A 24,577-nucleotide genomic window follows, 5' to 3' on the forward strand; every position below is an offset into this window, starting at 1 on the left:
CTTTGCGCCAGGTGAATAGAAGCTACAGGACAACACACAGCAATCTGTCAAGTGCTTAATAGCTGAGGAATTCAAGGCTGTTTAACAGAAGACTGGTATTTTAGAATGTTCTTCAGATTTAAAATTCCACCAATCATTTTAGTTGCTAGTATTTATTGAGCACATTTGTATGTACAGCCTTCATATCAGATACTGTCTGTATATGTCAGGTATGTGCTTATGAAATGTCATTCCCTGTTACTTGTTGCTGTGGCCTGGGCCCCCGTCTTTCTCTACACAGTGAATTTCCATTCATATTCACTTTGTGTCTCATTCAAAATGAATATATGTACCAGCATATGATTAACATAGTGACTTAAAACCATTATGAGGTGCCTAAAATTGGAAGATTAATTTGCATTCCCATTTGTAGCACCCTCTAATGGGACTGCATATTTAACTACAAATATATATCTTGATTAACAGGACAAATGTTTCAAAATTTTAAAATATTGAAAAAAAACCTTTACTATAAAATGTTTCAGATACAAAAAACCCACACAGGAGAGTAAAAATATAAAAGACACTCATGTACCCACCACTCACATTTAACACTTTGCCATATTGCTTCATACCACTTATTATATATATTTTTAATTTTTTAATTAGAATTTTTATTTGTTTACATTTAGGTACTTATTATATTTTTAAAGAAAGCATTAATAATAAGAGTCAAAGACCACCTTCCCCTCTTCCATCTTTCCCTCCTCAGAGTTCACCTCTATCCTACTGTGCTAGTCCATGTTTTTATATTTTCACAACTTATGTATGTTTTGTGTTTTTTAAATTTGCATAAAGTTTATACCTTATAGAAACGTTTAAAATTTGCTTTTTCATTCAACATGGTTAAGATTTATCTACACCGATGCAAGTAAGCTATGCCATTCATTTAAACTACTGTTCAAATTCCATGGTATGAATATACCACTGTTCAGGTATGCATTTCCCTTCTGAGGGGCATTTAGGTTGTTTGCAGTATTTTACTGATAACACAGCGCTACTGTGAATGAACCGTCCCTCTCTCAGATCTGATTACGTCTACCTTCAAAATAATAAACATCACAAATCTGATCACTTCTCCTATCCCACAACTACCCCAGTACAAGCCATCATTTTCTTCTCCAGGGGCCCCTAAGTGTTTCTAGCTTCAATTCTCTCTTGCTCCCCTCGAGTTGATAGCCCATGGGTTCAGATTGGGTCTTTCCTTTATCAAAATCCTTCCCATCATACCTGGTATAAAATCTAAAGCTCTTCCCATGACCAGGAAGACCCCACATCATCTGCCCCCTCACCCTCTCTTTCCCTAGCTCTCTATAGTCCAGTGTACTGGGCTTCTTCTGGTCACTGCCATAGAGCCATTGAACCAGCTGTTCACTCTCCCCCAAGGCTGCCATTCTTCATCTTCCTTCCTTACTTTATTTAGGTTACTGACCAGAACACTCCTCAATGAAGCCTTTCCTGTTTCTCTTATCTAAATTGGTACCTCTTTTCATTTCCTATCCCCCTATCCTGCTTTTATATTTCTTCTCAGAAGTTATCACTTGAAATTATTTTGTTTACTTTTGCTTCTTCATTAGCATGTATAAATTCTCTGGCCTTTGTGTCCCCAGTACTCAGAACAGTGCTTGGTGTAATCACCATTGCGCAATCCTTGACTGAATGAATGACTGAGAGAGCACCAGTACAAGACTCATTATGCACATTCCCCAGGACTGTACCTTGAGGACTTTGATGGTGAAGCACAACATGAAATACACATTTTATACAGCACACACACAAAAGTGACATAAATGTTTCAGGAAACAATACTCACACATATATTTTTATTCTATTTCAAAAAGAAAGATAGAAGAAAATATGCTAGTTGCAACCACCGAATTGATTTCACAATTTGCCAATGGATTCTAACCTTCAGTGTGAAAAACTTTGTTATAAGGATATACCTGGAAATGGTTTTGTTTGGGTTTACTAAACATCCATGAATTGCTCTCTGAAGAAAAAAATTTACACTACTAACATTATTGCTGGAATTTCCTCATCTCTTTGGCAACACCTGGTCCTATCAGGCTTTTAAATTTTTGTCAGTCTGAAACTGTATATCCTTGTTTTATTTTGCATTTGCCTGATTACTAAAAAGATTGATAAACCAGAGATCTGATACTTAAAAAAGTATGTAAACAAAATTATTTCCTAGTGCCCCAGGAAGTCTAATAATTTTCCTATCAGAATGTTTCTTGGACAAAGTGACTTAATCTTCCCCTACTTTATGTAGTTCAAAACTCCAAATTCTCATATATTTAATTTTAGTGGCACAAGAAAAAAAGACTGTGTTCCCAAGAACACAGCACTAACTACAATTTTAGTTCGTTCACCACTCATAGAGTAGTTTATTTGCTCAACAAATATTTATTGAGGGCCCCACTACTGCCAGGAATTTCGCCAGACAGACCAGCAGCCTCTCCTGGCGCCTACCTTGCAGACCGTGAAGTTCTTTGTCCCTTGCACTGTGTCACTGTGACCATGGGCAGGCGTTTTTAGAAAGGCTGAAGACCCCCGACCAAGCCCCTTCCAAGTCTTCCAATCCATTGTTCTCCTGCATTGTTATGTGCTCACAAGTTTTTGTATTCAATACGTCGGTCCGAAGAGGAACGCAGTATGTTCACGCATGCTCTCTGACTGCAAAGGAATTACTCCAAAGAGAAAAGTTTTGAAGGGGGGAAATGCGAGGGTTTTCATTTCAAGCACTTGTTTCAAATGTAAGATTATAATTAGGGTCTTTTTAAAACAACCCGGTTTGTTTTACTTTTTCTTCTAAAAGCCACTCTGTCGTCCTGCTCTTTCCAAAAAATTTAAAAAGCCTCCCACTTTATTTCGTTGCAATGTCAGATTTGAGTAAAACAAAAAGGGCAATAAAAAGCATCTCACATTCATTCTGATTTAGATAATTCTAAATTCTGACGTGAGAAAGAATCGCCATACCACATTAATACTCTTAAGTTTCTATCCACAACAGTCTAAAGCTTTTATTATCCCATAGGTCTTAACAGCAGTGCCTTTTTTTCTCATTTAAAAACCTCAAGTCTTAGGTAAAACAACGCGGTTTCCGTGCTTTCTGGTAAAAAACAAACAAAACAAAACAGGATTTAACGCATTTTACTGCTTTAGATAATAGCGTGGCTGCCAGATAAGAAGTGTTACACCCCGAGATACCCTGGGACAGTGACTGGGCTAATAAAGGGTGGAGTTCGTGCTTGATTCTTCGATTTTTATTTTTGATAATGTAAACCGCACGTCGCAGTGAAGGTGCTAAGTGCCAAGACTCGCAGGACTCGCGCAGCTCTCCATAACTCCCATCTCTACATTTCTCCTCCCAGCCCCGGAATTCATGCAAATCAGCTTGCTAACCCCGGGGCAATACGAACCACTTTCGCGCCATTCGTTCAGGACCGTGCAGCAACGTAAAGAGAGACGTCCTGAAGCCCCCAAAGGACCACTTTTCCAAGGCAGATTTTGGGGGACGCCAGGGCTGTCAGTTGAGTTCAGAACATTTTGGGAGTCTCTTTTTTTTCCGGAGCTGCACGGGTCTGGCGCACGGGAGGACCGTTACCACAGCTTGCAGGACCTCGCCCCACCGCGGGAAAGCCGGCCAAAGCCCCGCCCCTCGGGGCCCTGGTCTGCGCGCTCCGCCCGCCCGCCTCGAGGCCTGGGCTCCGGCTCCTGCTGCTCTGTGGGACCGCGGCGCGCGCGTGGCTGTTCGGCTCTAACCTTTCCAAGCGAGGGCCTCGGCTCCCGCCGTCAGCATGGACGCTCGCCGCGTGCCGGTGAGGGCTGGTTGGGGCTAACCTGAGGGACGGGCGCGGTGGGTGCTGGGCGCGGGCTGACTCCCCCCAACTCCGCCAAGGGTGTGCTGCTTATCAACTGGTGGCCCTCTAGGGCGGCGCCCGTTTAGGCAAACCCCAGGTTTTATGCATTTGGGGCGAATCGGGACCTGGAGCCGTCCCCCCGGGTGTGTGCACCGACGCGCGGTCGGTTCAGAGATTTGAGCGGTTTGCAGAATGGTTGGCAGCACTGGGTAGTCCAAGGCCACGTGTGCCTGAGGTGCACGTGCACCCGGCGCTGGACAGCGGCCGGGGTTGGCTGGTCTCCCCATTGTGTCCGCAGGCCCCCCACTGTGGCCGTCCTCCCAAGCCCGGTCACTGGAACCCGGAGGAGCGCCGCCCTCCCGGCTCAATGAGATTTTGCCCTGCAGCCCCCCAGCCATTTCCTGTGTTTAGTCCCAGGCGGGTGGGCGCCTCCACCCGTATGCATTGGAGCGGAACTTGGGCGCGCTTTCCTCCTGCTTTTGCCCCACCAGTGCGTCTTCAACCGCTGAAGGTCGGTGGGTTGAAGTTTAGAGGTCTTGCAAACCGTCTCTTTAGAATTTGGGTTGCACGCATGGGCGGAGGTGTCTAGTCTCAGGCGGTGATTAAGTGCAATTGAAGGACTCAGTGGTCCAAAGTGTTCCGGGCCGTTTGCTTTTTCCCCTACTCCTTCCCCTCCCCGCCCCCCACTCCCCACCCTTCTCCTGCTGCAGTACGTTGCCTGAATAGAACGTTACTTTTTGCGCTAACGGAAACTGGAACAGAGGGTCTGCCCCAGAAGTTAGAAGGTGGGGGTTGGGTGAAAAGGAAGAGCTTGACAGGCCTGAAATATCAGGGGTAAGGCACGCCCAGGGGGTGGCCGGAGTTCTGAGGGGGAGGGGGCGCGTTGAGGGCGTGGTTTCAGAGACAAACTAGGCTTTGGCTTTCGGGATGAAAGCCTTGTGTAACTGGGCTTGGAATCTGACATGCCTAGGTTCAAGTGTGGACCATCGAGTGACGAGTAATCCATTTTACCTTTCTGAACCTCAGTTTCCCCATTTGTTAAGTAGACAAGAAATTAATCATGTGAGAGCATACTTAGTGCCTGGCACAAAAAGCACCTACTAAGTGGTATTAGTTTTTGCCTGCCTGCCAAAAAAGTTCATCTCAACCATGACCATTTGCCATGCTTCTTACGTGTCTTTTATTCCAAACATACATATGTCTGGTAATTTAACTCTTGGAATGTGCTGACTGGTTAAAAGCCCTGCATAGATTTCCTTGACAGCTTCCAATAAAATGCCTCCCTTGAGACCATCTTGGGCCTCTGACTGCTTGCAGATAGATTGGTGAGTAAATGGTGATAATTCCTGCGGTAATGCAAGAATACTGCTGTTTTAGGAGATTGCAGACTTGAGTTCTTACAGCCCTATGATTTGGGGCAATCAATTTCACCGCCACAGAGCATTGAATTTCCTCAACTGAAAAAAAGAGGGTTTCTGATATCTCTTTTAATAGTACCTCTACCTATTATCACATTTTCTTGCCTTTCTAAAAGGACAAAAACTTCCTAAGATGATTGAGTGAAGTCTACTTAGGAGCATAGGATGGTTGGGTACTATCATCATGAAAATAATTTTATTTGCAAAAGACTGAAATGAAATGAATAATTTTAGGTTATAGAAGAAAGGTCAAGAGTGTTCTGTTCACCAGAAACCTCACATCTTGATATTTGATGGAACCCATAGCACACCTTGCTCTTTCAAAGTTTTTAGTGTAAGGGGTCTTTTTTTTTTTTTAAGGGTGTTTTTTCCAGGACCCATCTCCAAGTCAAATAGTAGTTTCAATCTAGTTGTGGAGGGCGCAGCTCACAGTGGCCCATGCAGCAATCCAACCGGCAACCTCGTTAAGAGCACTGCTCTCTAACCAACTGAGCTAACCGGCCACTCCTGTAAGGAGTCATTTTTATTTCATGGCCATATTTAAGAAAAAAAAAAGGGATTAATCAAACCTGTAAGAAATCTCAGTAAATGTTATATGCCAGAAACTGCTATCTTTTTTTACATGAGCTAGATGCCAGTTGCATTTTCTGATGAGCAGTGCCAGGCTGTTAAGTGTTTATGAATGAAGTATTTTCATATCTGCAAGTAATTTGAAAGGACTTCTAAAAACTTAAGATGTGTATAGCAGGGGTCTGCAGAAAGAGCTGAATGTCAGGCCAGGCTAATAGTGCTGAAGTGGAATCAGGCATTCTACCTGGGTTTAGAGTGCTATTGAACCTTTAACTTGGCTCCTAGTACATTTGTTCACTGGGTTGATATATTTGATTTTTAAGGACTTGTGCTGAAATCACTCTACCCCTCCTGGTTGGAACAAGGCCTGTTTGAAAGTCTGCCATCTTGAAGTAGAGGTGCTGCCCAGTTTTTGTAGTTTGGCAAATTAGCATCACAGTACATAGCCCAAAGCTTAACATAAAAAGACCTCATTAGCTTGATTTTGGCTGAAGGAGAGGAATCACTCCACCATTTTGTACTTTTGAAATTTCTGTTTAGAAGTATAGTCTAATTTTTTTTAAGGGCAGAGTTTAGTAGTTTGGCATTAAGTTCCTTAGTAGCTCAGTATAATGCTGAGATTGGGGCCATTTCAGGTGGGTTAGAGGGGTAACTCTACAGATGTTTGAATAAATTAATAAATGTCATTGCAATTTTCTTTCCAAAGGATCCGATCCCTTTTTAGGATTTTACCTAGTTTTGAAAAATATTCTGTGCAATTGTAAATCCTCCTTTTTCTGTATGGGGCATAAGAAATGGACATATCTACTCTGTGCTGTTTGAACCTACTAAACTCAAAAATCATGTCTTTAGTTAGAAACTGTAGTGAGCATTCCACTTAATAGGATTGCCATTTCCATTTGCAGCAAAAGGATCGCAGAGTAAAGAAGAACTTTGAGAAATTCAGATATATGAAGTTGATTTCCATGGAAACCTCGTTATCCTCTGATGACAGTTGTGACAGCTTTGCTTCTGATAATTTTGCAAACACGGTAAGTGCTGCCTGAGAATAAACAGCATTGAGTCTGCAGAGCTCAAAATGCCCCAAATGCTTTGTGCATGATTAAAACTGCTTGCTTTTTGCCTACATTTCTATACAGCCGTTAAGAAAATACAGTATGCACTGTAATTTCATTTCACTTTTTGCTGTGGTTCTAGGTAGTAATTGTTGGAGGCAGATTAGCTACTTATTCTATCCTTTGAAATGTCGCCTAACCTAACATGCTTGATGATTTGCCATAACAACTCAGAAATCATTTGTAAACCTCTGAACCATTTTTCTTTGTAACAAAAGCTATTCTCTTGTAGTGCACTTGTAAATGTGATTTGCTCGCTGCACGGTTTATGGAAAATTGGTTCTTGAAAAGGGGGAAAGAAATGCACAACCACATTTATTTATTTATTTTACAGAAACCTAAATTCAGGTCAGATATCAGTGAAGAACTGGCAAATGTTTTTTATGAGGACTCTGATAATGAATCTTTCTGCGGCTTTTCAGAAAGTGAGGTGCAAGATGTGTTAGACCGTTGTGGATTTTTACAGAAACCAAGGCCAGATATCACTAACGAACTGGCCAGTATTTTTCATGCTGACTCTGACGATGAATCCTTTTGCGGTTTCTCAGAGAGTGAGATACAAGATGGAATGGTGAGTTTGAGAATTTCACCAATATCAAGAAGTAAGGTACATTTCAAGGCATGACATACTTGCTTTGAAAAAGTTTTTTCCCTGTAATTTTCATTTTAGTCATGCCAGAATTTATTGATCTTTTTAAAATTTAAGAATATTTTCTTCGTGTCTTAAAGCAGTTTTTACTAATATAGTCTTACTTGTAAAACCTAACATTTCGTAGGCTCTGAAAATCTTGGAAACTGGTAATATAAAATCGCCCAACCTCCAGATTTCCATTGACACAGAAATCTAGGAAGGACGTGTTCCTCCAGATTAGCTATATTCGCATTTAAGTTTAGGTACCCAGCCCAGTGCCTGGTATAGAGCAGGCCTTTGGTAAATGTTGTTCCCATCATGGATCTGTGCATCTGGAAAACCTGTGATAACTCATGTGCAGGAGCTTGAGTGCAGATAATGGCAATTAGGGCCCTTCCTGCTTCCACTTTTGCTCCCTGGTCTGCTTTTCCTGTGCAAACTGCCTTTTTAACCTCTGTCCTCCTGCTCAGGCCACTGCTGCTGCTGAGGCACCTGGGTCCCACTCTCCCTGAGCATATTGTTTAGTTCTGCAGACGTTTTTTTATTAGCAAAATGTTCTTGACAAAGGAAGCAGTGTGTGGATTTACAGTCTGGTGTGGGCTCTCCAGCTTATTGTGGTCTGACATGGGTCTACTGCTTGGGCCACACTTCAGTGACACTGGCATAAGTGAGAGTGCCTGACCAAGGAGTGTTTTATCACCATCTAACTTCATGGTAATATACTCTTTCCTTTTAATAAGTGATGTTTGTCTAAATCAGTGCATATTGGAGATATTGCAAGGGGTGGTCTGCAAATCTGGGTATGACCCACACATTGTCTACAGCATGAATCACTTCTGGGCATTTTTTCAAATCTTTGTAGATGCTGATTTTTGCGATTAATAAAATGCCAATCGATTAAAAATCTTAAGAACTCATAAAAGTTTTTTGTCATTTTATAGTCTCTCAGCCCATGCACATTAAAAGTACATGAAGAGTAGCAAAAGCTGTGGGGATTTTAGAAATTTTACAATTTAGAAGTGGGTCTTCCCTTGCAGGCACTTTATGGGTGATGTTTTTTTCTTGTTTCTGTTTAATTTTTCTCAACCATCACCACAATCAATTTTAGAATATTTCTATCACCCCAAAAAGAAACCCTGTACCCATTAACAGTCACTTTGCATTCTTTCCCAGCATCCTCAGTTCCTGGCAACCACCAATCTATTTTCTATTGTTATAGATTTATCTATTCTGGCTATTTCTTATCAATGGAACCATACAATATGTGGTCTTTTGTGATTGGCTTCTTTCACTTAACACAATGTTTTCAGGGTTTTCCACGTTATGGCAGCTGCTAGTACTTCATCACTTTCTACTGCTGAGTAATACTCCAGCGTGTGAATATGCCATGTTTAGCTTACCCACTCATCAGAAGACGGGTGTTTGGGTTGCTTGTACCTCCTGGCTGTTAGGAATAACACTGCTGTGAACATTCGTGTACAAGTTTTTGTATGGACGTACACTTTTGAGTATATACCTAGGAGTGGAATTGCTGGGGCATTTAGTAACTCTTTGTTTATTTAACCTTTTGAGGAACTGTTTTCCAAAGTGGCTGCATCGTTTTACATTCCAACCAGCAACGTTTATAGGTTCCAGTTTCTCCACATCTTTGCCATACTTGTTATTGATTTAGCTCTACCAGTGGGTATGAAGTGGTATCTTGTGATTCTGATTTGTATTACCCCACTGGCTAATTTTAATACATATTTAATCATGGAAACCTATATTACTTTGAAATACGATTTTAAAAAAAAGTTTAGTCTAATAAATAGGGAATTAGAGCGATACCTAGAGTAGTCAGATTCATAGAAACAGAAAGTAGAATGGTGGTTGCCAGGGCCCTGGTGGAGGGGGGTGGGGAGTTACTGTTTAATGAGTATAGTTTCTGTTTGAGTAACTGAGTATAGAAGATGAAAACATTCTGGAGATGGATGGTGGTAATAGTTGCACAATATGAATTAAATGAATGTATTTAATGCCAGTGAACTGTACACTTAAAATGATTAAAATGGTAAATTTTATGTATATTTTACCACAATTTTTTAAAAAAGTAAATTAAAGCATTGAGGCATCTTGAATATATTTTAATATTGCCATAAGCATTGAAACCATGTTTATGAGAGCACACATATTTATTACTGTAGGAATTCTTTTAAAAGAATACATAAAGATCTATTTTTTTAAAAAAAGGGAGCTGGTATTTTCACATTTAAAAAGACGGGGGTCTCAGAACCACTGGCCGAGGGGTTGTGAAGATAATTTAGAACAGTGTGCTCCAGAAGGGCTCCCTGAGTTAAACTGCACTCAGATTGTTGTATTTATTTGTAATCCCTGAGTTTGTTACCCAGAGCTGTCCATTAAAATTGACAGTTAAAGTGGTCAGTTAAAATTTATTTGATGCAAGTGTCTTTTGTTCAGAAGGGATTTTGTAGTCATACTGATGCAGCCTGTTTGACAGTCAGCAAGTCATTAATGAATAACTGTTCTGATTAACTAGAGGCTGCAGTCAGACCACGCAGGCTGTAGGACCCGCAGTCAATGCCGGCGGGCCGGACCTCTCCGGGTGGCCATGAAGTTCCCAACTCGAAATACCAGTGGGGCAGCCAACAAAAGACCAGCACCCTCCAAACCTTCAGAGAGTTCTGTGAATGATTCCAGTTCTGATTCAGAAGATGAAAACGGCATGAAGTTTTTGGAGAAAAGGGCTTTGAATATAAAGCAAAACAAAGCAATGGTAGGTATCTGACTTTGAATAACTAGAACTAACTAGTTCTAGTTATTCAAAGAACTAACTTAGAGCTAACTCTTCCCGGCTTTTTCTCCTAGCCACTTGTTGCTTATCTGCGTCAAGAATTATTTTTAGTGTAGCTGTGAAGTCTTTATAATAAGTGCCTTAAAATGTGTTTCTTTCTCTGAACTAACTTTTCTTCTTTTTAATCTATGAAAGTCTTGGTAAACATGTAGGGAAAATCAGAAACTCTGAGATGTGCTACAGTAATTTCCAGAAGTTGCTCATTTTCAGCAGTTACTATAAACCAATAATTTCTGTTTAATTTCCTTCCTTTTTAGCTTGCAAAACTAATGTCGGAATTAGAAAGCTTCCCTGGCTCATTCCCAGGACGGCGTTGCCTTCCAGGCCCCAGTTCAGTGAGTGCCAATCCTTGTTTGTTCAGTAGTATTTGGGGTGTATCTAAGGTGTTGGGATATTTGGAAATCCAGTTTCTTATTTTGTGTGGTCCTCTAGACCGAGAGGAAATAGAGGAAACCTGGTAGATCTGTGAGAGTTCTTCCTTGCATCCTGGAGCAGGTGTGGCCTCCCCGTGCCATGAAATCCCTCTTGATTGTTTATTTCTCTCCTTCCCAACTAGACTAAGCCTCTCAAGGGCAGGGAATAAAGATTGAAATTTCTTTCCTGTGTCCCAGCTTTAGCACATTCCTCCTGCATGGTAGATGCATATATGTAATAGATGTTTTTAACATCTGAGAAGGAAAAAATGATGAGTCATGGCCTAATATATGTGATTATATTCTAAGGAGCTAATCTGGTGCAACTCAGGGGAATCTGGTGTGTCTGCTGTGGTACAAAAAAATAAAAGACTTGCTTTTCCCCACCTGTCCCTGAGGAGAAAAGGAAGAAGCAAGCAAGGAGTGGAAGAAGGAAAACCATATATAAACATTCTCTCTTGTGCAGTGTAGGAACAGTGAATATGTGTCAGGACTTAAGAGATATCATAGCAGAAAAGGTGTTTTTGGAAAAGGAGATTCGTTCTTACATCTTTATTATGTGGGTGAATAAGTAGATCGTCTCTCAGTTTGAGAGAAACTGGGCTTGGTGTTACACAAGCAAAATTACAATGGCTGTATCGTTTTTTGGGGCCTCATTTTCCGTGCATTATAGAAAGGACAAAGAAAATTAGGAAATGGAGCTCTCTCTTTACTTAAACAAAAGCACATAAAGAGAAGGTGCCACTTCTCTTCGTTCTGGAATAAATGGGTTCTGCCATATGTGTTTTGTTTAGCAATCAAAGACACCCCGAAGGCGTACCTTCCCAGGTGTTACTTCCAGGAGAAACCCCGACCGGAGAGCTCGTCCTCTTACCAGGTCAAGGTCCCGGATCCTTGGGTCCCTTAGTGCTCTACCCACAGAGGAGGAGGAGGAAGAGGAGGATAAGTACATGTTGGTGAGAAAGAGGAAGGCTGTGGACGGCTACATGAACGTGAGTTCTCACATTTGTGCTGGCTCTTCTGTTTTTCATCTTCGGTAGGCCTAGTGTATACACAGCACAGGTACACACAGCCTCAACACCAAATGATTCGTGTTAAACATTCTTCTCTGACCATTCAGGATTGGTAATGTCCCACAAACTTATTTGATGGTTTGTGTTAGTAAGTGAGTCAAAGGTTTTTTCAGCTTTTCTTAGTTGTAGGAATCATTTCAATGATGTTGTCCTGTTATCCTTAGTAAACTTACGACTTTCTTCCTCTCCATAAGCCTTAAGATTTCCAGGCTGAATTCTCTGTGAAGAAATTATAAATCAAGTGTCTGAGATTCAGAACTGGGAGAGCCCGTAAGAACACTGTTCATGCTTGTTGTGCAGGAAGATGACACACCCAGAGGTCGTCGCCCGGGATCCATGACCCTTCCGCATGTCATTCGCCCAGTGGAAGAAATCACAGAGGATGAGTTGGAGAACATCTGCTGCAATTCCCGAGAGAAGATATACAGTCGTTCATTGGTAAAAGCCTCCACATTCTGTCTGAGAATGTAAACGTCTGTGGGGGAGGAAGAACAGTTTCTATCCTTAGAGTTCTGCTAATGTTCTAAGGATCTTAGCTTATGAGATGTGTGCCTATGTGTTTTTCTCACATAAGAGAATTTTGCAGCATCCTTGGGATTTGGCCCTCTTAAGCCTTCAGCAGCATTAAATCTTTTAATTTTTAACTTGATTCATTGAGCATATTTACTGTGTATCTATTATGTGCGTCTACATAGAGAGGTACTGGGGGTTTGGTGGTGTGCTCAAGATAAATGGGTTTGGGGCAGGATTTTTTTTTTGCACGATAAGATCTTTTAAGGAAAAGTAGTTTTGATAGTATTAATTATTGAGTCTGCCAGGTGAATGAAATCACCCTGCTTAAGGTACTTTTCATGCCCTGGCATATACATGCGTATGTAGATGCAAAATGAGATTCAAAATGTCAGACTACTCAACAAGAAGGACATTTCTTGAAATATGCCGTTTTTCTCTACAAAGAGCAGTGGTTTTTTTCCCTCCTTATTACTTGCTTGTTATTTGTAGGGATCTACTTGTCATCAGTGCCGCCAGAAAACTATTGATACCAAAACAAACTGCAGAAACCCAGAGTGCTGGGGTGTTCGAGGCCAGTTCTGCGGTCCCTGCCTGCGAAACCGTTACGGCGAAGAGGTCAAGGACGCTCTGCTGGATCCAGTAAGTGCCTTGAAGGGGTGGTCGGCACGCTCGGAGGTCCGCCATGAGCTGACGGGGCCAGAATGGCATCAGCAGAAGAGCTGACCCCTTAGTGTTGTGGGCATGCGTTTCACGGGAGGCAGATGAGTTCCTGCTGCTGGTGCCAGATTGGTGTGAGCCCCTTCAGAGTGCTCAGGACCCACTGATGGGGGAATTGGACTCTCCATTCACCCCTGGCAGTTGCTGTGTGACTTTCTGTGCTCGATTTCCCAAGGGAATCTTAGGCATGACTAATGGATTTTAACTGTTCAGATTTGTTTTTTAAATAAAAAGAAATATAAAGATTCAAGTGCAATTAATGATACTTACCTTAGAGATTAAATAGAGTCAACTAGATAAGGGGAAATAGGTTTGATTTAATTGTGCCTTTTCACAATTCTACAGAACTGGCATTGTCCACCTTGTCGAGGAATCTGCAATTGTAGCTTCTGTCGGCAGCGAGATGGGCGGTGTGCAACGGGGGTCCTTGTGTACCTGGCCAAATACCAGGGCTTTGGGAATGTTCATGCTTACTTGAAAAGGTAAGGGTTGGTTTTTCTCTCTTCCACACCCAGATCTTACCTTCATTTGTGTGTCTTAATAAAATGAGGAAAGAAGTCAGAGTTGTGGTTCTCTCTGGGTCGGGGGGCGCGGGTAGTGTTGGAAAGGAGCACAGTCAGCGTCTCTGGGAAACTTTACATCTTCATTTGGGTGGTGGTGACCCGTGTGTGCGCGCCTGTAAAATTCAAGTCGTATACATAAGATGTTATGTTATACATGTATGTTATGACTCAGTAAAAACATTTTTAAGAGAATGATTAGGCTTTCAAAAGAGAATTCTTAATTTGAAAACAATATCCTGACATGTTCCCTTTTTCTCTTTTCAGTCTGAAACAGGAATTTGAAATGCAAGCATAACATTTAGAAGATCCACTGCCTGCCTTCCACTGCACCAATCTTCCTTGTTAAACTTTCCAATTTTGTCATGTGGTTGAAACCCGAGTTAAGAATTTTGATGGCCAGTCTGTTTCATAGGAAACTCAAATCAAATCAAGTTTATCTCATTAGAAAGGTGTTTCCGAGCATCGTGGAGCATATTGCTAGCCATGCTTTGCCCTGCTATTTCTCCTTTGCTTTCCTCCATCCCTCACCCCACACCACCACCCCCCTTTTTCTTTTAGTTTTTGAATTCTTTTTAAATGACGGTTTTATGAAAGCATGTTTGATTTAATTGGTGTTCAGATAGCCTTGGAATTCACCTATAAAACCAAGCACTTAGAAACACAGTAATAGTGTTAACTAACTACATCTTTTGAATTCTAGAGACCAGCTGTCAAAGTTGTTGACACAAAAACAATGGGTATTGTATTATTCAGCGTTTTGTACTAGTTGACATTTTTAACAGAATCAAGGCACAAAGTTCTTAAAACCATGTGGAAAAATGAGGCGATTGTTGGAAAGTGGAATATGTTACTTTGGATGCCTCTCATGAGAATATTCCGTATTTTGTGCTATTACACAAGTTGTCAGAGCTGAGACTTGGTTGCTACTGTCTACCCCCATGAGATTGGATGGTGCATCAGGCTCTCAGTCCTGACCCAGAAGTTTGCAGGCAGTGCTAGAAGTCATTGCAGAAAAGACATCTAGGGAATTAGGATGATGAGGCTGATTGGAATCTATGGCATAATGGTAGTTTGCCAAATTTATTTCAGTTCATAAATGTAAGGTATTTCAAATAAATTCTTGATTGTTTTTGCTTGGAGAATTGATACTAATACTAGTCTACAGTCCTTTGCAGCGTTTGCTTTCTTGAAGAACTTATAAGCTAGCCACAGGGTTCATGTTCAGGTTTTAAGCACTTTTAGAACAATGAGAAGTGCCTTTTTGGAGATGGGTGACTTTCCAGTTTGTTAACTTGACATCGCTGCCGGTTTAGTTTCTGGGCAGATTGCATGTGTCATCCATATCGCCCTCCCCTGTTTTTTGCATTAAATCGTTTAGTAGAGATGAAATCTTAAGTGTCCGTTTTGCTTTGCATGTGCAGCCTGTTGCTGTGCCCATTCTGGTGCATGATTGGACCTTGAATCAATAATTGTATATAGAGCTTTTGTTCTGTAATGCTTTTATACAAAGTTTTTATTTTAATAATAAAACATTTTATTCTAGCTTGTCTGCTCTTCTATATGTTTAGTGCTTAATCTTACTGCACTGAATTCTAATATTTAAACAACAGACCCTTTCTGCCCTTTCTAGACTCCCTTTTGGTTTAAGTTTCTGAAGGTCGAGAGCCAGCTCTTTTGAACAGGGCCAACCTTGGTCTTGTGACTAATAGCTGTGATCAGAGAATCAACCAAGACAGCTGCATCGCCAGATAGAAAATAATATGTGCTCATGAAGGTTTACACTGTTGTTTTCCTTTACCATTTCCCAACCCAAGAACTGTGAGCAATTTCACAATACCTGCCTTGCTTTTAGCAACCATTGAAATATTTATTAAAGGCACACTGCTTTGAAGTCTGTTCCAGGACTGAGAATCAAAAATACAAAAAAGGCATGGTTTGATAGCTCCCAATTGTTTAGACCAAGTTAGGAAACTACAGCCTGTGGCCAGATCCTGCTGCAGCCTCTATTCACATGGCACATGAACTACATATGGTTTTTTTTTACACATTTTTAGAGGATAGTAAATGACAGTATGGCCCACAAAGCCTCAAATACCACAATCTGGTACTTTACACAAAATTTGCTGACTCCTACTCTATAGACTTATCTGAGAAACCATGTTTACCACACATAAACTCACCTGGGGAGAAGACCAAGCTAAATGAAGTTTTGCAACATACTCCATAGATACGATATAAATGGGTACTGGATTTTTTTTTTTTTTTTTTTTTTTTTTTGGTTTTTCCCCCCCATAAACTTGGAATTTTAAGGTCCCAGATTACAATGCAACACTTTTAGGTATGAAATTGGGAAGCTTAAATTTTTGGAGTTCTTCAAAATTGGTTGTTTGGAACATTGTGGTGTTACCATGTCTTACTATTATGAAGTGGAATTAATAGTGGTTTTCCCTAAAAATTGAAACTGCTTTTTCAAAAACCTTTAATGCTCAATCTGCAGAAGCCATTCAGCCAGCTTGCTCCACACCCAAGATGACCCCTGTTCTCACTGACGGAACCTGAGAAAAAAGGCCCTCTGCTGTGTTTGACTAGTAGCAGTTGGTTCCCGATGCCATATTCTTAAGGATTTACAATCTAGTTGAGAAACTAAGACAAAAACCTACAAATAACCTCAGTAGGAATGAAGAGAGGGAAAGTAATTGGCATTTTCTCATTACCAAGCATTTTATAGCATTGAGGGGCCCATGGGTTTTGTAATGACTCCCATCTGACAAGGAAACCTTATATCTCTTGCTCCGTCCCAGCCTTGCCTGCGGGGGCCCCAGGCTTTCTCCCATACACCCCGCTGCAAAGCTCTACACAGCATCCTTAGAGCTGAGATGACTCTAGTTTGGACAGACACAAGAAAGCATAACAGCAGTCACGCTCCAGGAATTGCCTTTGTATCTGTCTCCAACCTGGATTATCCGAGGTTAAGATGGTATCCACCTTTATTTCCACTAGTAAAGGGTTCAGAAATGAAACAAACTATAATGGACTTGAGTAATTTCATAATGAAGATGGGTAAAGGTAGTAGAGGGGGCGACAGGGGGAGTTTGTTTCATTTTTTGCCTCAAAAGTGTTTTATAACTATTTTTATTGAAATATAGCTAACATACAATATTATATCAGTTTCAGGTGTACATCACAGTTATATTCAACAGTGCCCACCTGGCACTATATACAGTTATTACCATATTATTGATTGTATTCCCTATGCTTTACTTTTTACATCACCATGACTATTTTATAACTACCAATTTGTATTTCTTAATTCCTTCACCTTTTTCACCCTCCTGTCTGCAAACCATCAAAATGTTCTTTGTATGAGTTTGTTTCGTTTTTTAAAAGAAATATCCATTTGTTTTTGTTTTTGTTTTTATGTTTTATTGGGGAATATTGGGGAACAGTGTTTTTCCAGGGCCCATCAGCTCCAAGTCAAGTCGTCCTTCAATCTAGTTGTGGAGGGCGCAGCTCAGCTCCAAGTCTAATCACTGTTTTCAATCTTAGTTGCAGGGTACGCAGCCCACCATTCCATGTGGGAATTGAACCGGAAACCTTGTTGAGAGCTCGCGCTCTTAACCAACAGCTATCCGGCCATGCCTCATTTTTCGTTTATTTTGTTCTTTAGTTTCCACTTGTAAATGAAATCATGACATTTGTCTTTCCCTGTCTGACTTACTACACTCACCACAATACCCTCTAGGTCCATTCATTTCATTTTTTAGCAGCTGAGTAATATTCCATTGTACGTGTGTATCACTTCTTTATCCATTCATCCATTCAGGGATACAGGTTAACTTCATATTTTGGCTATTGTAAATAATGCTGCAATGAACATATGGATGAGCACATCCCCTCGAAGTAGCGTTTTAGGTTTCTTCAGATAAATACCCAGAAGTGGGATTAGTAGGTCCTTCTTTGTCTCTTGTTATATTTTGTTTTAAAGTCTACTTTGTCTGGTAGAAGTATTGCTACCCCAGAGTTTTGTTTGTTTCCATTTTCATGAAGTATCTTTTCCCATCTCTTTACTTTCAGTCTGTGTGTGTCTTTTAATCTGTAGGCAGCGTACGAGTATGTAAGGGTCTTCTTACTCATTCAGCCCTGCTATCTTTTGATTGGCAGATTTAATTCATTTACATTGAAAGTAATTGTTGATAGGTATGTAGTTATTGCCATTTTATTCAAAGTTTTGAGTTTTTTTTTCCATCTTAAATCCCTCTAAGATTCCTTGTAATACTGGTTTGGTGATGACGAACTCCTTTAGCTTTTTCTTATCTGGGAAGCTCCTTATCTGTTCTTTGATTCTAAATGATAGCTTTGCTAGGTAGAGTTATCTTGGTTGTAGGTCCTTACTTTTCATCACTTTGAATATTTTGTGCCAATCCCTCTGGCCTGCAAAGTTTCTGTTGAGAAATCAGCTGACAGTTTTATAGGAGCTCTCTTGCAGGTAACTAACTGTTTTTCTCTTGTTGCTTTTAAGATTCTCTCTTTGTCTTTAACCTTTGACATTTTAATAATGATGTGTCTTAGTATGGGCCTCTTTGGGTTAGTCTTGTTTGGGACTCTGCACTTCCTGGGCTTGTATGTCTATTTCCTTCACCACATTCGGGAAGTTTTCCATCGTTATTTCTTCAAATAAGTTTTCAATTCCTTGCTCTCCTCTCTTTCTGGTACCCCTAGGATGTGAATGTTGGTACGCTTGATGTTGTCCCAGAGGCCCCTTAAACTTGCTTCAATTTTGGGGGTTATTTTTGCTGTTTTGATGGGTGTTTTCGGCTACCTTATCTTCTAAATTGCTGATTTGATCCTCAGCTTCATTTAAACTACTGTTGATTTCTTGTAATGTATTCTTCATTTCCATTATTGTATTCTTTATTTCTGACCGGTTCTTTTTCATGTTTTCTATCTCCATTTTTATGTTTCCTATCTCTTTGTTGAAGTTCTCCCGGAGATCATTGAGCATCCTTATACACAGTGTTTGGAACTTTGCTTGTCTCCATTTTGTTTAGTTCTTTTTATGGAGCTTTGTTCTGTTCTTTTATTTGGGACATGTTTCTTTGTCTCCCCATTTTGGTGCCTCCCTGTGTTTGTTTCTATGTATTAGGGCTGCTATGTCTCCCGGTCTTAGTAGAATGGCCTTATTTAGAGGTGTGCTATGGGGCTCAGTGGCACACTCTTCCTGGTCACCTGAGCTGCAAACTCCGGGTGTGTCTCTTGTGTGGGTTGTGTGTCCCCTCCTTTTGTAGTTGAGCCTTGGTTGCTGTTTGCACATCAGTGGGAGAGATTGACTCTCAGGCTCACTGGTTGTGAGGACTGGCCGTGATTACACTGGAGGAGTTGTGGTACAGGGGCTGACCCTACAGAGCAGGAACTACCTCAGCAGGGCATGGTGCTTGCCCAATCTGCCTCTTGGTATGTTATCCTTGGAAGTTGATGCTCCTCATCTGCTCATTTCGAAGCTGGCTACTGGGTGGGCCAGCCCCAGGGCCACCTCGGAGGGGACCCGCTGTTGGTCAAGTTCAGTCGCAGCCCCTGTCCCACCTGGGGCCTGCCGGCAGGACCCACAAAGCAATCTGCTGATGGCTGCTGCCCACACTGCTTGGAGGTGCCTTAAGAGGCCCAGCTGAGAACCAAGGCCAGCTGCTGCTAGTGCCAGAGGTACTAGGGCTGCTCAGCCAGAGGTATGGGACATGCTCAAACCAGATGCTGCTTGTTTGGGTTCCATGAACCTTTGGAGACCCTAAGAAAGTCTGCAGCATGAGCCAAGGCAGGTGGTTTGCACAAAAAAAGCCACTGGAATCGGCATGGGTGTGCCCAAAAGTTGGGTGGGGCGGTGTCTCAGAATCACCAGGGCATGGTGAATGAATGATGTCAGTCAGCTGGGTGGAGACTCAGGTATGGCAGTCACCTGTGTCTGCACGCTGGGAGGGGGAGGGTTCAACAAAGAAAAAATGGCGTCTGCCAGCTCCTCCATCCAGGAGAAAGCTGTTCCTCCAGCCATCGTACTGAAGCCAGACTACTCTGTTCCCCTCCCATATAGCCCTGTCACCTCTCCAGCTGCTTCTATCAATGAGTAAGTCCATGCGCGGTTCCTTTAAGAGAAGCACTTGGGACTCCAGACACCCTCTGTCTCACTCAATTTCAATCTCTGCTGGTTTGGTTTTCACAACCAGCGTTTATGGTGATTTCTCTCCCAGGCACTGGACCCTGGACTGGGAGCCTTTGTGATGCTGGGACCCCTTGCTCCTTTGGGCAGCGCAGGTGGGGTGGGGCTGGAGGGGGCGCTGCAGTCGTGACATCCTGCCCGATTTTTAAGGGTCACATGGAGGTGTGCAACCAGCCTGTTCTTCATCTCTGCCCCTCCTACCAGTGTCTAGGTGGCTTCTTCTGTATTTCAGTTGTTGTAGAGCTTAGTTTCAGCAAGACTTCAGGGGATTTTCAATGATGGTTGTTTATGGTTTAGTTGTAATTGTGATGTGATCATGAGAGAAGGTGAGCACAGCGTTTCAGTACTCTGCCATCTTGACCAGAACTCTTGTATTTTATTTTTAGAAGAAAGAAGTGAGGAGGCTTCTGATGGCTCAGGGTCAGATAGAAAATTGGTTTATTTGCAGACCAGAGGAATGGAGTAAGAGTTCAGTTCTTAGAGTGGGGCTGGAGAGTATTAGGTTCTGAAAGGAAGGTGATAGCAAGTCCTGAGGTAATAAAAGGTGAACAAGTTTTATATTAATGTTAACCACACATTTATGGGGTAATATCTCAATGATGAGGAAGTAAATACAGAGAAGTTGAGAAAAATACCCTATGTCACATAGCTAAAGTGGCAGCGCTATACTGGTGTATTCCTGTTTTGTTTTTTAAAATTGATGTTGCCTGCCTTAGGAGTCAGAAAAGTGGAGGAGAGAGTTGTTAACAACTCAGGTTCTGTCAATGAAAACGAGCATTTTGGGTGTGGAGCAAGATGACTGAATGGCTTCTGCAGAAACCCTGTTGAGCAGGGAGACAAGCAGGACTGGGACGGGGCTAAGAGCTGTGTGGTCAGGAGGGATTGGGAGTGGATTAGTAGGAAACCAGGGTATTGGATCGATCATCCAGCATAGATGCTGGGAACGCCTTAGGCTTTTAATTGGAGGGCATTATAGTCCCCTGGGTAGGGGAAGACTCCTTAGATTAACTATTACAAGGTGAGGGAAGGAGAAGCATAAGAGGAGGGCAAGAACTTCAAAGGAGGTGTTGCTATGAGACAATGGAGGAGGGACTAAAGCTTGGAGTGGCAGTAGGGAGCTGCGGATCTTTGCTGGGGAATGTGCAAGGAATAGACTCTTGGTTGCAGAGACATTGGCAAGTTCCAAGTAGAGACCCTTATCCATGATAATATTCAGGTGATGGAAGACTTGTTTGTAGGAAAGAGCAAAAAACAAAGGAGACACCACTTAAGGCTAAAACTCACTAACATTTGGGTTTTGCCAATCTCCCTTGTGTTTTGTTTTATATGGTAGCATTCATACTATATGTGCAACTTCTTTAGCACTAAGAATGTCAAAACATTATAAATGGCTGTCCAGTGTTTGTTTAGATGGATGGTCCATAACTTAATTCCAAATCTTAAAGTATCTGGATTATTAACAATCTTTTGTTATTATTAGTGATGCTATAATTAGTATTGTGCCTAAATCTTGGGTTAAAACAGATTTCTAGAAAGTGAAGTAACGCTTAATTACAGGGATGGAGGAAGGTAGAAGACTGGGATTTTGGAGAGTGGGGTTGGTCTATAGACCTAAGCTGCTCAGAATTCTAGGTGACCTCCTTGACTAGTCACCAAAATGGGAGGCATGGCTCACTGTAGGTCAACTCAACCTGTAAAATTGCAAATGTGCGTAGCTGTCTAAATAAGAAACATTGTTTTATATAAGCCTGTGAATTTGCTGGAAGTGTTCATTGTCAGATGAAAGTACCTGCTGATAATACATGATTTCTGCCTACCCCCCTTTTTTCCACTCCTGCAGTTTAGTGGGAATTTAGAAAGTCGTTTTTCCTGTAGAGTTTCCCACATTTTACGATTTGCAGCCCCATGGTATCATTTAACATGTTCCTCTGTCTTTGTTAGATCTGGAAGCTTAATCTGGTTCAGATGCAGCAACAATACTTTATCCATAGTTTTGTGTACTGACATCAAAAGGCTCTTTCTAGCCTGTTGTTTCTCTTTTTGTATTGTTAGTGGCCACTGAGGACCATTTCTTGTAAATTCTCTTTCCTTCTTCATTAATCAACTGGAAACTTTCCCTCATCAACTATGTAATTATCTTAGGTAGAGTTTGTACAGAAAGGGTGTATTAAGGACTTGATTTTTTTAAACCAGTTTTCAGAATAAAAACTCAGCTCTCTAAGCTCTCTAGTATCCTCTAATGGTGCCTGCCAACGTTTTTGCTTGTTTGGTTGGTTAGTTGGTTGGTTGTTTTTTAAGTATTGTATGAATGCTTGGATTTTTCAAATATTTGATGTGTTTCAGTCCATTGCAGTTATTATTTTTTTTTGAGGCCCAGTTTTGGCCCAATGAGAGCCTCTTCATGTAGTCTCCTGCATCCTTCTGATATGACCTCAGTGGTCTTTGATAATTTCCTTTGTTTTCTGGTAAGACAAAATATTCCAGGCTCACCTTATACATTTTCTGCCCCAAACCTAGAATCAACCATTTCTCCGAAGGGTTTTGTTTTCAAAACATATTGCTTTCATATCTATCTATTATCTATCTGTATATTATATACATATATACACAACTTATGTAAATGTGCTTATGTATAAGCAAATATATAAATATATTCATAATATTACTATATATACATATATATGGTTTCAGAATAATACTTGTTACTAAAATATTAATGTTATTACTGAAAACAGTCTGTAAGATTTTTTGTTTTGGTCCTTAGCATAAGGTAAAAAATACTGTTGGTAAAAAATACTGTTTTTAAAATCATTTCAAACAGTTCCTGTTTACATAGTTAAGTCACCAACTTGATACATTGTTAGGTTCATTTGTTTTATTTTGCTTTTGGTTTTAAAGATTGCTTTTTTAAAGATTAGGGTTTAATTTTGTTTTTGTAATGACGTGAAACAGTTACATATTTTCAACTTCAAGCCCAAAAAATAAAATGTTTTTAAAGAAATCTAGATGTATCCCTGTCCTTCCACCCTGACCCTTCTCTTCCTTTACAGGTAAACATTTTTTTTTAAATGTATGACTTATACTTTGATTTTCAAAAATATAAGCAAATATATATATATGTATATATATACCCTCCTCTTGCTTCTCAAATAAATGGCAGCGTTACTACTGTTTTTCCCTGAAAATAAGACCAGGTCTTATATTAATTTTTGCTCCAAAAGACACATTAAGGTGTATTTTCAGGAGATGTCTTATTTTTTCATGTACAACAATCTACATTTATTCAAATACAGTCATGCCATCTTCTTCTAGAACATCGTCATAACGTACTAAATGTTTCTGTCTGGCTGATGATCTTAAATGGGGCTTATTTTCGGGGAAACACGGAATGTACTACATACTTCTTCTATCATGCTATTTTTACTGAACTATATAGGATATGAGAGAGATAAACATAATTAATTTTATTTTACAAAGAATATTACACAAAGAATTATGAAGTATATTCACATATATGAACATGGAACTAAGCTTTGAAGTTTCAGAAGAAAAGATACTGTGAAAAGTGTTTTTCTTTCCTACTCAAACACCCAAGCACACAGAGTGTTCTGTGAGCTTAGGCTAAGGAAGTCGAATTCTCTTTTCTTACATGCTTAGTAGGCGAGCCATATCAAGCAAGAACGAGTATTTCAGTTTTTTCTTATTTTTATTTGATTACACATTCTTTAATAGACTGATCCTCAAGTTTGTCTTTTAAATTGAATAGCTGTAAATGTTTCTCACTTCTTGGAGACCATCCAGTATTGCTTTTAAAAATGTAATAATCACCACTGGAGCTTGCCTGAATTTCCAAGACATGACCATTTTGAGTATCCTAGTGCTTAAGGAGGAAAAATATGTAAATAAAATTCCTTTATGCAAATGCTTCCTGCAACTCTCATTGCCAGCCAAATTCTTGTAAATCATGATAAACAGATGCTACTGAACTAAATGACTAAGTAAAATTATGGAGATAGATTCTATTTATCTTATTTTTCAGTGTTGGGGAGGGAGAAAAGGATATTAACTAAATTTTATCTGTCTGCATGATGATGAGGGCAGACAGCAAGAACTCTATTAATTGATTTCAGCAAGGCCAGATGTGGGACTCTTGAGAATGGGAGAGCTGCCCCTGGTAAGGGAGGGTTTCTATTGCAACTTAGTTTGCATTACCAGAGAACTGGGTTTTGAAAACAATCCAATATCAAGCTTGCTCAGTCTTTGTCTGCTGTTTATCTTTTTTTTCACTTTTTTTCTTAATTAAAAAAATTGAAGTAAAATTCATATAACATAAAATTTACTATTTTAACTTTTTAAAAAAGTACAATTTGGTGGCTTCTAGTACATTCACAAAATTGTGCAACTACTGTTACTATGTAGCTCCAGAACATGCTCATCACCCCCAAAAGAAGCCAGGTACTCATACTCATTACATACTCACTCCCCTTCTTCTCTGTCCTACTCATCCCTTGGCAACCCATCTGCTTTCTGTCTCTATGGATTTGACTATTCTGGACATTTGGGAACATACAATGTGTGGCTTTTTGTGTCTGGTTTCTTTCACTTA

At 40.6% G+C, this 24,577-nt stretch overlaps 1 protein-coding gene across 2 annotated transcripts; it reads left to right on the forward strand.

The window, feature by feature from the left end:
- The first annotated feature begins 3,710 nt into the window (after nucleotides 1-3,710).
- CDCA7 (cell division cycle associated 7) lies at nucleotides 3,711-15,308 on the forward strand. 2 transcript variants are annotated; one of them, XM_019727458.2, is made up of 10 exons: nucleotides 3,711-3,860; nucleotides 6,796-6,921; nucleotides 7,340-7,576; nucleotides 10,173-10,409; nucleotides 10,745-10,822; nucleotides 11,695-11,892; nucleotides 12,274-12,411; nucleotides 12,976-13,125; nucleotides 13,549-13,685; nucleotides 14,031-15,308. In XM_019727458.2, exons 1-10 carry the CDS (start codon nucleotides 3,840-3,842, stop codon nucleotides 14,059-14,061), a joined length of 1,353 nt encoding a protein of 450 aa, XP_019583017.1. In that variant the 5' UTR covers nucleotides 3,711-3,839; the 3' UTR covers nucleotides 14,062-15,308. The 2 variants fall into 2 exon arrangements, with proteins under 2 accessions (XP_019583017.1, XP_019583020.1); XM_019727461.2 differs by lacking the exon at nucleotides 7,340-7,576.
- Nucleotides 15,309-24,577: the final 9,269 nt, after the last annotated feature.

The sequence above is a fragment of the Rhinolophus sinicus genome, linkage group LG01 (assembly GCF_036562045.2).
Source record: "Rhinolophus sinicus isolate RSC01 linkage group LG01, ASM3656204v1, whole genome shotgun sequence".
Lineage (NCBI taxonomy): Eukaryota > Metazoa > Chordata > Mammalia > Chiroptera > Rhinolophidae > Rhinolophus > Rhinolophus sinicus.

What these genes read in the sequence shown, in the direction of transcription:
- CDCA7 (XM_019727458.2), top strand. Translation starts at nt 3,840, where the DNA reads ATGGACGCTCGCCGCGTGCCG. An exon ending in CTGATAATTTTGCAAACACG is followed by an intron (nt 6,922 to 7,339) that starts GTAAGTGCTGCC and finishes TTTATTTTACAG; the next exon opens with AAACCTAAATTCAGGTCAGA. An exon ending in GTGAGATACAAGATGGAATG is followed by an intron (nt 7,577 to 10,172) that starts GTGAGTTTGAGA and finishes CTGATTAACTAG; the next exon opens with AGGCTGCAGTCAGACCACGC.